The following is a 13,464-nucleotide window of genomic DNA, read 5'->3' as shown; positions in this document are numbered from 1 at the left end:
AACTAAAATCCATGCATACAAGTGCACAAACTGTATGGTTATATGTAGTTAGTAAGTCTATGTTTAAAGCTTAGTCCAAAGGAAAATTACTGTGGCACCACTGAATCAGATGGTCCACAGATTTCTCTCTTGCACTCCCAGATTGTGTCTGCTTTAGATTAACAGATAAATAAAATGTAAAAAAAAAAAAAAACAACACAAAACAGAACAACGCAACAGCTCCAAGGAAGCAGCCTAGACAGATCAGCTGATGAACTCAGGCTACACATGTACTAGCACTTGGTACAGAAAAACATGAATGGATCAGTAGCAGCTTGTGCTGAAGACCTGAACACTGAAATTCACATGTTTGAGGGGTTCACTGTGCCTGAACTCACTCACTGACTCTTCAGGTGGCCTCTTCAGACCAGTCAGGTCTTGCAGACATAATTAGGTGTTCATCCATTAGTGCTTGGCACATGTTTTTCTGTTTAGTTCCACCTGGAGTCCAGTTTGCACTCTCTGAAGCAAAAGCATGACAAGCAGGGATGTCCAGATTCATTTAAAGAAAACAAAACCAAACCCCACCAAACCAACCACCACTCGTAGCCTGAACCAAAACTGTGGTGCAGACCTACCCATGGGTCCCTAAAAAGCAGCTCTGCAAATGCACCATCTACCCCAACATGTGCAGCTACTTAGCATCAAATTACATGCTGATGAGCCACTGCTCTGTATTTTTACGTACTCTTTGGGTCGTACACTCCAATTTTACATCAATTTTGACATGAGATTTTCATTATTGTAGACTTGCCAATTAAGCTCAAGCACCTTCCTTGTGCATTTCTTTATGTCCACCCATACACTTTGACAATGCCTTCTTAAATGCTGCTTCCATGGCAGTTTAAATTACAGTAAGATTAATAAAATCCTGGTGAAAAAAAAAAAAAAAAAAAGAATAAACCACCCACAAAGACACACAAACTTGTCACATTCACTTTTCTGGTAAAAATATTAAAATTTAATAATACCTTTTGAACATACAATTATGTCAAGGAAAGAGTAAAGGCATTCAAACAAATAGATATAGATCTTAAGTAGTATTTACAAATTCTAAACTGCAAGCTGACTATAAAGTCACAAATACTTTAAATATTTAGAAGAATATAGTGTCAATTCTAATATAAATTAGATACTAACTTCATCTGTCATTTTTCCAGTGATAACAGTCTAACCTTTACATATTATGTACATTAAAACACTAAAAAGTTATAAAATTGTATTTGTTACTATGCAAAGAAATGGAAAATACCTCAGATCTGTCTTACTGTACAATATCCAAATTGAACTGTCTATACTGGTTTCTGCAAAAATAAACAGCACTTTCACATGCAACAAGGCGTAAAGTACAAGTCTGTCCATGAGCAGGATGCCATCTGAGTGCAAAGTAAACTGAAACAAATGTCACTCAACCACATCCTTGAAACTCAAAAGTAAACTGTGGAAAGGGACTCTGACAAACTTTCTGATTCAGGCTGGAATAATAATGAAAAGTATGTAAACTGAGTGCCAGACAGATCTGTCATTTTTTCAAAATGAAAATACTGCATACTGAGAAGTTTGTCCTGACTTTGTGTTGACAACACATAATGGGGGTAAAAGCTGATGATCCTGTATGAATTCTGAAGCCCAGCCCTGCCACTGGGCTGCAGCATCTCATTGCTCTTCTGCTGACAGTTTCCAAAATTATTTCTGCCACTCTGAATTGCACATCAGCAGTCAGATGAGTTTTCTAGACTTGGTTATGCCATGGTGTACCCATAGCTTCCACAGTGCAATGCCACAAGAAGCCTGTCCTTGAGGATCTCTTTACTTGGGTATTCAGGTAACTTGAGCATGTTGATACTGAAAAGGGAAAAAAAAAGCCACATCAAAGTTCAGTAATAAACCCAACAGTGAAGTTTTCCAAGTGAAAACCCTAAAGATGTCACATCTACGGAAGAAAACAAACCTGTGCTGCAATACAGTACCACTGAGCATTCTAATATATTGCAGGAAATTCAGGGGTTTTTCACTTCAATAAATTGTAATACCATAATTTAACTTTCAAATTCCCTTATTCATCCCACTGCCTTTAGTAAAGGAAAATGAAATAATAAATAATGAATTAACATAATGTAACATCATCTGGGTTAAAACCTACCACTTGCATTCTCTGAACACTCCACAAACAGTCTAAACTGGGTTGTTTTTTTTATTATTACTAAAGAAAATAGTCAAAAGAACTGTGCTCGTGACTGCAAGTGACATGAAATAGCCCTGTAGTTAAGGTATTTCCATCAGACTAGTTAACATACCACGTGCTTGATGTTGGTAAAAGATTTGCAGTATACGGAACAGCAGCAATTGTAAAATTCTGCAATCCACTGCCACCCATTATATGGGCAAAGCCACCATGAGGCACCCTGGAACTGAGAGAATTCACAGGAATTAAACCATTACAAGAATGTTAAAAGCCAAAAAATATAATCTCTAGACTGCAAGTATCTCTTACTGCTAGTAATTAGACAGTTACTAATACTTTTATCAAGTTTCTCCTCACCCACATTAGTGTGGGTAGCACTGTGTCCAGTTCTGGGCTCCCCAGTTCAAGTGGGACAGGGATTGAACTGAGAGTCCAACAAGGGCTATGAGGATGATTTAGGGACTGGAACACCTGCCTTAGGGCTGCTTAGTCTGGGGAAGACTGAAAGGGGACCTTATACATGTATTCAAATATCTGAAGGGTGAGTGTCAAGGAGCGGCCAATCTCTTTTCAGTCATGCCCTGTGATAGGGCGAGGGGCAGTGGATTCAAACTCGAGCACAGGAAGTTCCACCTCAACAAGAGGAAAAACTTCTTTCCTGTGAGGGTGACAGAGCCCTGGAACAGGCTGCCCAGGGAGGTTGTGGAGTGTCCTTCTCTGGAGACTTTCAGGACTCATCTGGATGTGTTTCTGTGTGACCTGCCCCAGATTCTGTGGTGGTCCTGCTCTGGCATGGGGGCTGGTTTTCCTTTTACTAATATCTTATTCAAAGATTACTTGAGGTGTAAATGGACAACAGCTCTGGAGTCTTCAGAGTCCCTCCCTATATTTTTAAACTAACAAACAGAATAAAATTCAGGTATTTTTATAACATCAACTTCAGTTGGTATGCATTACAAGGTAGTATGTTGTTAAGCACAGCTCTCACACACACACACAAAAAAACCCCACAAAAACAACAACAACACACACACAACAGCAAAAGAAAACCCTAAGAAACCAATCTATAAGGAAAGGATAAGGACAAAGAAGTTGTATGTGGGCCAGCAATGCATCCTTGCATCAACAGCAGCCAGCAACCTCTTGGGTTGCATCAGGAAGAACATCACCAGAAGGAGGTAATCCTTTCCCTGCACTGGGTGAGAAACAACTGGAGTCCAGCTCCAAGCTCCCCACTACAGGAGGGACAGGGGCATAATGCAGAAAGTAGAGAAAAGGGCTTCAAAGCTAGTAAGGGATTGGAGCACCTGACACAGGAGGACAGCAAGCTGGGACTGTTCAGCCCGGAGAAGAGAAGGCTCAGAGGAATCTAATCAGTATACATATAATTACCTGGAGGAATAAAGAAGACTGAGCACAAGTCTCAGGAGAGCACCCAGCACACAAACTGGGCAATAGGCACAAATTGAAGACCAGGAAATTACATTTAAATATGAGATATTTTTTTTTTTTACTGTGAGGTGGTTAAACTCTGGAACAAGTTGCCCAGAGAATCTGAATGGTCAGCACCCCTGGAAACAAGTCAAAACCTGACTGGACAAGACCTTGAGCATCCAGCTCTAGCTGACCCTGCTCTGAGCATGAGGTTGAACTAGACAATCTCCAGAGGTCCTTTCCAGCCTCAGCTATTCTGCAATTTTGTAGCTAGCAAAGAAACAATCTGATAAAACAAACGAATCTTTCCATAAAATACCTAACATCTGCTGGAATTTTGGATTACAGGTATTTATGTTAAAAACGATGCTCCCATATTCACAAAAACGGAGTGACTGTAAAAACCAGCAGCAAGAATGGAAAGGGAGAAGGAAGTAATGCTTCCACTCACAGTAGAAACTACTTGGCAGAAATGCAAAGGTGTAAGGGTTGCCACTGTCAAATGTTAAGCAGGTAGGACAGAGCTCACAGTAAGACTTTTAAAATGCACCTTTAAGAGCCAGCTATAGCATCCAGCACACAGATCTCTACATCACCAAGCTTAATGACAGCAACATTGGGCATTTGGTTCTAGCACTGGCATGTAAGGCAACCACTATGAAGGGAAGTGTGATTACTTGCAGGATAGTATTCCTGACATAAGTTGTGCTCACAGCCACAGTTCAGAATAGCTGAGAAGTTTTCACAGTGGTTACTCTTATGCCATGATTTTGGTTTGCATTTCTAAGACAGTGCTGTGGCCCCTGCAGGGACTTCTTTTTCCTCCCATGAGCCAAGAGAATTTCACATTCAAATCAGTGAAAAACCACAGCTCCACCCTTTGACAATTTCTCATTCAGCCCACTAGTAGCTAAAAATCTTTACAATTTAATTTATTAAAATGTGTTTCATACCAGAGGTTAAAATCATACAGTATGGTCAGGGCTTTGAACATTTAAAAGTAATAAATGGCTGTCAACTTAGGCCTCCAAGAATGGGTTTCTTTCCAAGGAAAAAACAGCCAATATAGTAAAGAAAGCCTTCCAAATATGTGCAAATTAGATCAGCAGATCTTACCTCTCTTACTGCATGTGCAAATAGCCTTAAGCAAGAGCAAAAATACAGTTTCACAGCTTTGGAAACTTCAACACTATTAAAATGTTTACATTTACATCTGAATCCTAACTTCTCTACCTATTTCTCCACCTACACATTTTGCATAAATTTACTTGAATAAGAACAGTGCAGAAGAGACACTTTAAGCCAGTTCCCTTATGTTTGGTTTTACTTTTTAAAATAGTGTATGTATCACATTTATCAAATATGCTGCACTTCCCTTAAAACAGCACATAACTTATTGCTCAACAGAAACTACAGTCCCCTGAGAAGTCAAACTGCAATCCTGATACCTGCAGAATACCAATAAAGTAGAATTTATAGTGATAAACTGTCAACACTTCCCTCCAACTGTTAACTAAAAACCTTATCAAAAGTTGCCAGTGGATAATTAACAATAATTTAGCCAAATACTATTATAAATGCCAAACATTCATGGTGGGGGGGTGGGAGGGAGGGAATAGAAGCATGGGGAATTGTCAGTGCCACCTCAAGCAGCTGTCAGCAGAAAGAAACTTTCAGATCCCCAAAAGAGAATCGTAAATCATTTTGCTTGGAGAAGACACTTCAGATCATCGAGTCCAACCATTAACCTAATTCTATTGAGTCTGGTGCTAAACCATGTCCCTAAGGGGCAAATAAGACACAGAGATATTTAGGATTTTTCTTGAGTGTGCCAAGACCTCCAAATACTCAGACTCTGCTATAAAAACACTGCACACAACAATTACTTTACTGCTAAAAGTGTCTCAAAATGTGTATTAATGATGAATTCAATGGTATCTCCAGTGAAACTACCAAAGCAAGACTTCACTACATTAAAAAGAGGTGTAAGAATGGGGGAAAAAAGACAAAAAGCAAAGTTTAAGAAATTCTAAAAGATGTCAGAGAAACACTGAAGACCTAATCATAAATATAATTGCTTTATTTAATTCATTAATGTCATGCTCTTTGGTTGGAAAGAAAGAATAGTATCACTTCATACATACAAAAAATAACTGAGTACATGAATATGCAGAAGAGATTAAAGGGAAATGGAAATAATGAAAATTTTGAATGCAGTCTGTCTGCCAGTACACAAATTCTTCACTAAGAAACTGTAACTTCAGAAAAAAAATCCTAGTTTAAGATGAGGTATGCTTCTAGTGTACAATTTTACTTAAGATACTGGCCTGTAGTAGACTAACTAATGTTTTATCTCACAGACAATTCAGTGTCTAATCTTCTATGCCTAGAAACCAGGACTGTCTGGGGACTGATGTGCAAAAATACTAGATGCATAACACTGTGAGAGGTAACTCTCAAAAATAACCTTTTTATGGAAAAATACACCTATTACATTTCAATCACTGAAGAAAAAACACGTGTTCCTACTAGCTGATACAGGAAAAAAAAAAGCAATTTGTTTTGAAAAAACAACAGAAGCAACTTGGTTTTAAATTCCAGTAGAAAATTCTTAAGACACACCCAGAAATTCCTTTTCTATCAACAAGAAATGAGTAAGAACAAGTCAATGTGTGATTGTGTGACCAAGATGAATGGGTCTCAAGCACATACGAATCAAACATAATTGTTTACTTGGTAGAAAGCATCCTTTAGAATCCAGTAGATTATCCTAAATGCCATAAAAACAGTGACATGACACTTCAGCAAAATTTGGAATGCTTTAAGAAGCATTTAAGAAGCATTAGAAACATGACCTTACATCAGAAAGATCCTTATTTGTCATCTAGACTTAGAAATGGACTAGCCCACTTAAAATGAGACCAGCAGTTGGTGTGCAACAGATGTGTACTTAGAACTGCAGGAGTAATTTCTGCAGACAACAGAAAGAAAAGATGGATGTGCACAGAACTAGCTTCTTAAATTGTCTGTCATCCATAAAAACAATGAAATTCATAATAAATCAAGTGAAACTAATAGCATTTGAAGACTCTGCCATTTGATGATACATCCATGACTGTGAAATTGCTTGGTATAAAAGACAAGGTTTGATGTTCTTCATTTGTATTTTATCAGTGCTTAACCATAAAGCTTCCAAACAAAAGGTCAGCTCCTCTACTAAGCCTAGACTATGAAGGGAACATCAAATTAAGAAGATGGTGGAAACTCTGTTACCAGAAAAAGCCATGGATTACATCCATGTGTCTACAGAACCGCTTCACAAGATGCCTGTACACACAACCTCAGCAACTCACCCAGCTCACAGGTGCATTTAGTGCTCAAAACCTTCCCCCACTGCCTCCAAACCATTCAGTAAATAAAAGTAGCTTTCCCCAAAGGACAACCAGAATTTCGGAGATAAATCCTATATAAAGCATTTTGCATGAGATTACATCTTCACTTGATCCTGACATGATGCACTAATGTCAAATTCAAGGAGAAGGATGTTCTGTTTACAGTGACTGAAGTGATACCTAGTTAACTCATATTAAAGCCTATATTGATTACTGGTGAAGCCAAGAGCCACATAAATATGCAACATGAAGAACACAGAGTACAGCTCAATTCACTATTCCTTGTTCAAAATTGCCTGGGACAGCAACCAAGGCCTCTTGCAAAGTAGTCAAGTATTATAAATATGTAATCGATCATTTTGCTGGCAACAGAGGCAGCAAAAGTATTAACATACACTTTGTCTACTTTGATCAACATATAGAACATTGAAGTATACAAAGCAGTTTCTAGTTAAGTGATCCTGCATGGGAATCTGAAGTGTCTTGACTTATTTCAGAGTACATCTAGAGTTTCTCACCTGCCAGTAACAAACTGTAAGAGTAATACTCTCTCTTCCTGAGTTAGTTCTTCCACAACGTCCCAGAACCACTAAATGAAAAATAGTGTTAAATACTTGCAAGTACTTGAGAAGTTAATGGCAAAGTAAATTTTTTGTGTGTTTGTTACATACATCATGGAAATTTTCATATGAAATTCATATATAACAAAGCCATTTAATCTAAGAATATAGTACAGAAAACCTCCACAAATTACAGCCAAAATAAGCTTCCATAAACACACAGAAAGTGATAACAACAAAAGCACTTTTAATTAAAATGCAAGAGTCTACATTATTAAGGAAAAATAATTTTACCTGAATAACTTGGTCTCCTCTCTCATAGCCACTGGTGTACTCTGTATTTTTTAACCAATCATTCACATCAATTTCTGGCATACCAGACAATAAAAGCTCCTTCAGAAGAAGCAAACAAACTGTGATTAGTCATGACTAACCATTAGTTCCAAGCTTTTATGCTATTTTAAAAAGTAATGCTCTAAGATGTATCAAAATACAGTGCTTTTTCCTATTTAGTTGCCACCTTACAGAACCTGTGACTAAATTTTAATACAAAAAGAATCCTGAATTATGGTAACTTCACACAATCTGTGTAATTTAAGTACATGGCATCAAGAGATAGAAATTATTACCAAAGAACCTAAAAGAAGAGAGCTCTGAGTTTAGGCAGGACTAGAGAAAAAACTTGAGACATAAAAACATATTTTTTAAAAGTACAAGCATTTCTGCTTACCAGTTCATATTCATCAAAAAGCTGGATCAAAGATGGTGGAATGAACATATGGAAGCCTTGTAAAAAGGCATTTATCTGAGGCTGAATGGCCCTTGTCATTCTAAGCTCTGTGACAAGCTGGACATACTCAGCCTGCAACGTAGAAAACAACACTGAGACACAGAACAGTAAAAATACCTGGTGCTCATGCAAACTCACACACAAATGCAGTCCTCAGTACATTCCTAATCTCATCTACTGCAACATGTGAAGACTCCCTGTGCACTTTTCACACATGGAAGCAACCCAAAATAATTCCCAAGACAACTTCAGAGTCCCTTCTGCTCCTCCCCTTTCCTTCCTTCCAAAGGTAACTCCCAAGTAGAAGTGTTGAAATTGTTACACTAACCACCCAAAAAAACAGGGACTTGGACTATGATTAAGGGAATTAAACTTAAGTTTGTCTTGATTGCATCTTATATAACCACCTTTGTGATCATCTAAGAACATAAACAAGACAATGTTTGCAAAGAAAAATATTCTATTAAACAAGCTAACACAACTCATAAAATAGGTTAAACATATGCAGGAATATTTGTGACCCAAACTGTGAACAGGCAATACCTCAATTTGCATATTTCAGAGATTTGGGGGCTCCTCCTTCCCCTTTAAAAGATGACAGTTACACAAGGAATCCACCAGAACTTTGCTTTTGTTGAAAACACAAAAGCCTAGAAGGCTGCTAATGGAGGAAGGTTTTTAGAACCAGACAGACTAAAAGTGCCTACATTAAAGCTGTAAAAACACCTCTCATCTACTCTGACACAGCTACCCGAGTGTTAATAAAGTGTCTTTACTCAAAAAAAGAGATTTCTACTTAAAAACAAAATTTATTCTTAGATTAAGGTACTCAGTTTCAAAGTAATGGTTTGACTTTCTAATCATGATTTTTAATAATGAAATCACAAAACATACCTCCCTATTAAACCATCTCAACTATTATCTTCCTTCAATACAATAATCTTAAAAAAAATACTACCTAGCTACTAAAAAAATACTACCTAACTTTAAGGTTCCCTTTCTGAAAACAGAATGAAGTAAGAAACATTTCAAAACAAGGTTTCATAGGCAGCTCCTTACATTCACAGAAGCATAGAGGGCTTGTCATTTGCTTTGCAGTTGCAAGATATTTTTACATGCACTACCACTATTTTATTAGAGTGAGAAGACAATCTGTGAAATGTCCTAAAGAAGAGAAACATTAGCTAAGCATATATATCTTAAGCTGCAGAGCTGTTCCCAAAAATCTGCTTTCAATCTACTTATCTCCCTAGGTTGCTTCTCCTGACAGTAAAACTGAAGACACCTCCCTTCTCTAAGGAACTAGAGGGGCAGTCAAAGAAGATTAACTGCCCTAGACAGAAGTCAGCCTCTGTGAATACATTTTATGACATCCAAGAAGAAATCAGAAACTTTTAACAATACCAGGATTGGAAGTACTGTTAACACTGGTCTTCTGTGATCAGAAATAATTGTTTTACATCTCTTCAATTGCTGTTACATAAATTAGGCTATTCAGAAAACCAGGTTGTAGAAAGAAAAAGGCACAATCCATTAGGAAAAAATATGACAAATGCTTATTTTCTGCATTAGAGAAGTATTTACATTGAACACTTTCATTATGAGAGAAAACAGTTGCGGTGCTTTAGGTGTAACAAGAAACCTTTCAAATAGCCTGAAACAGCCAAGCATCCTGACTATCAGCACTGGCACATGCTGAAAGACCAGCACCACAGGATTTACATAATATATTTCAATAAAAGAAAAGGCCAGTTTGTTTTTTCTCTGTCCACTTAATTTACATTTTATTCCTGCTCAGAAGCCTTAGGAAATCATCACAAAAAAGAAATATCTACACAATTTTAGATGTACTTATGCATTCCTACATAGTGCATTAAAGGTACAATCCAGCCTTCCTTAAAAAAGGGAGATCTGATTGAACACACATGAGAGATGGGCATCACAATTAAAATGACAGTTCAGTTCAGGTGAGGGGTTGTTCTGTATTTTCCCTTGAGGTAAGTCAAGCAGAGAGCATGTTTCCTCATTTCCCAACTCCATATACTGTGAGATAAAGATCAATGTTCATTATGATGTTCAGATTCAGAGAGCAGCTCCATTCCAAAGCTGTTTCAAGAAAATATAATTTTTTACTGCCAAACAGCATAGACAGATCACAGACACACAAGCTCTGGGGGTACAGAGAAAGCCATTAGATTGTGGAATTTGCACTTTTTTTTTTTTAAGATAGCAGATGGTCAGATATTGCCTAGCTCTAATTTTTTTTTTCCTTAAAAGTAAGTAGAAAACTGCAGAAATATGCACAGCAAAGAACAAAGAAATGTATAGCATGGACACTGGGCAAAGCTTGACTTTTGCCTTTGAAATATCCCTATTATCATGACAAAAGGCAGTGGAACCATAACTGATCCTTCAGTAAGTACTACTGCCTTGTCTGCTCCCACAACCCTTCATCTATTGCACAAATGATGGGGAAAAAAAAAAAAGATAATTCCTTTATTCAAAGAAAACAACTTTTTACAAACAGCTATTACTACTGCTCCTCAATGGGACATTTACTCTTTTTTACTTTGTTTTTCAGTAAAAGGGAGACAGATCGTTTGGGTAGTTTCAATGGAGTTTTATTTTTTCAAGGAATAAAGATTCACTCAGTTTTATTTTTTTAAAAATGTTATCCTTTAAACTGATAATCTGCTAGTGTGCATACACTGCAAATTCCTTTAGAAGCTTAATCTGCTTCTCCCAGAGGTATAGAAAATACATTTAGTTTTAAACACTGATCTTTCACTCATCAGGTAAAGGCAGAAAAAAAATAATTAGATCTCTTGTAGGACAAAAAAAGATATTTTTAAAAGTAGACACTTCTATGTTTAACCTGTTAAATTGCTAAGTCAAGTCAAACTGAAAACCCACCTCGCATGAAAGAAATTGGGAAAAATCCTCAAACACCACTAAAACAGATCCACAATTTTCAACAAGTTGGTTTGCCTTTGTCAAAATCAGTGAACAGGAGACAGAGCCACCCTACATATGTCAGTTGACTACACGTTCTGCAGCTTCAAATGGAAAGATCAATTCATACTAACAGTCTGAAAGCTCCCACAACAGTCCTGTCCTTTACCACCTTTCAAATAAAAGCTACACAAACCCTTGTCCCCTCCCATCACAGCTGAGGAAGGCTGATGAGCCAGAATGGGTGCATTTGTCCTACACACATTCAACTAAGTCAGAATTAACAGAACAATTTAAGCTACTACTGACTGAGGGCATCTTCCTGTGGGCAAACCTTTCATTTCACACTAACTGATAACAGCTTTTCAATAGTTGCTATGAAACCACAATTTATGTCAAGTATATATGTATTACATACTGAGAAGCTGAGACTGTCCAGAAACAAGAATCAACCACCTTGCTTTGTCTGATAGCTAATAAAGGAATTAATCATCCACTGCCTTCACAATTTGACTTGTTTTACCTTCTGTATTCTTTGATGACACCGATATTGCAGGAAACAGTGCAGAATCAGGCCAACATGTATTCCTAGTTTTAGAATTACACTCTTGCCTTAATAAAAATGAGGACTAAGCATCCGAGAATCCAGAATTGCTCCAACACAAACTAGAATTTTGCTAGGGTAAATGCTGTCACCAAGTGGCCGTTTACCAATACAGCAGCTGGGAGAGCTGATGAATCCACTGTACACAGAGTTAGGCTGGTTCAGCACAAATGAAAATTAAAACACAAAGCAGACGTAAAGATCCAAAGAGTCAATGATACAAAAAATGGCAGGTCTATGCACGACACTGCTGCAGTTGCTCAAAACTGTCTAGGGGGCAACTGCAGAATTCAATTATACTGATGTCTATTTTAATTTCTAGATGATGTTCAGCATCTGGATGCATTTTTCGATATTCATTTTTTAACTAATACTACAAAGAACTCAGGGTTTTTCCAAGCTCTTACTATTAAAGTAAATTTAAAAGGTAGATTCTTTCCATACACCCCAAGTGACTTGTAAATGGCTGAAAAAGCTTTCTCCAGCTTTTTTCTGTGTCCATTATCCATACATTACTGTATAAAAATCCAGTGCCACCGGCTACCCCCGCCCACAGCACACTTTGCAATATTACCTATAACTTTATTTTTAGCAACTGTTATTGTTTTACCTTCCAAGTATATATAACCCCTGATTTAATCTTAGGCATATTTGTAACTTTTAAAAGAAACCTATTTTCCTTCCAAAAGTTCTGTCAGAAATAAGAACCTCAAATCTAAACACTGACAGAGATTTTAACTAGTACTATTTCTATAACATGCTAGGCTAGAAAAAAAAGGGGAAGACTGTTGGCAACCTTATTATTTTGTATATTTCCTTCAAAACAGATATACCATTTCTGCTTCCAGTTAGTCAGAAAGTCAGTGCAATTGCTTTTCTTATACTACTAACTTCTGAACTAACCTGTATACTCACCTTGTTTTCCTGTGTAACAAGTATACTTGCACCCCCTGGCTTCAATGGCACTTCTTCCATTGCTCCAAAGACATCAGTCTCAACAGAGAAGGTCAGCTCCAAACCCAGATCACTGATATCATTATCTAAAATCCACTGCAAGTTCTTTGCATACTCTGGATCAATAGATGCTACATCCTGATAATTTACAGGTATACCTATTCAAAATAAAAAAACAAAGACAAAACCCCTCAAATAAATGGTTAAAGCAAAAAAGGTTCCAACTTAAAATACGGTAGAAGATTGCCCCCTAGAGAGAAACCAGAATAATGCAGTAACAGGAAAAAGGGGGAGAAAGATACTCACTAACAGCAGAACTATACTTACACATTTTAAAAGTATTAAGGAATAAAGTTTCCTCTGTTTTTCTTCCCAGTGAAGCAAATGTCAAACCATTTGACCAACAACAAATTTGCACAATTTTAGCTCACTAAAGGATTTCAATAAACACATCTAACCATACAGAACATACAATGTTCAACGAGTCTCCTAAAAAACCTTTGTTTTCTACATAACTTTTAGAAACCCAGATATAATATTTCTCTATACAATAA

At 37.1% G+C, this 13,464-nt stretch overlaps 1 protein-coding gene across 4 annotated transcripts in view; it reads right to left on the bottom strand.

Annotated features, from left to right (window-relative positions):
- Window positions 1-977: 977 nt before the first annotated feature.
- Window positions 978-13,464, bottom strand: part of HACE1 (HECT domain and ankyrin repeat containing E3 ubiquitin protein ligase 1) — a 46,544-nt gene continuing 34,057 nt past the window's right edge. For all 4 annotated transcript variants that reach the window (XM_051613094.1, XM_051613095.1, XM_051613096.1 and 1 more), the window contains 6 exons: window positions 12,872-13,068; window positions 8,341-8,472; window positions 7,905-8,003; window positions 7,569-7,639; window positions 2,337-2,450; window positions 978-1,884 (listed from right to left, as the gene is read on the bottom strand). In XM_051613094.1, the coding sequence (XP_051469054.1) occupies window positions 1,782-1,884; window positions 2,337-2,450; window positions 7,569-7,639; window positions 7,905-8,003; window positions 8,341-8,472; window positions 12,872-13,068 (716 nt within the window). In that variant the 3' untranslated portion in view covers window positions 978-1,781. The remainder of the gene's footprint in view (window positions 1,885-2,336; window positions 2,451-7,568; window positions 7,640-7,904; window positions 8,004-8,340; window positions 8,473-12,871; window positions 13,069-13,464) is intronic.

The sequence above is a fragment of the Apus apus genome, chromosome 3 (genome assembly GCF_020740795.1).
Source record: "Apus apus isolate bApuApu2 chromosome 3, bApuApu2.pri.cur, whole genome shotgun sequence".
NCBI classification, from domain to species: domain Eukaryota; kingdom Metazoa; phylum Chordata; class Aves; order Apodiformes; family Apodidae; genus Apus; species Apus apus.
Note: the sequence above shows the minus strand (reverse complement) of the source record. Positions and strands in the feature narration are given on the sequence as shown.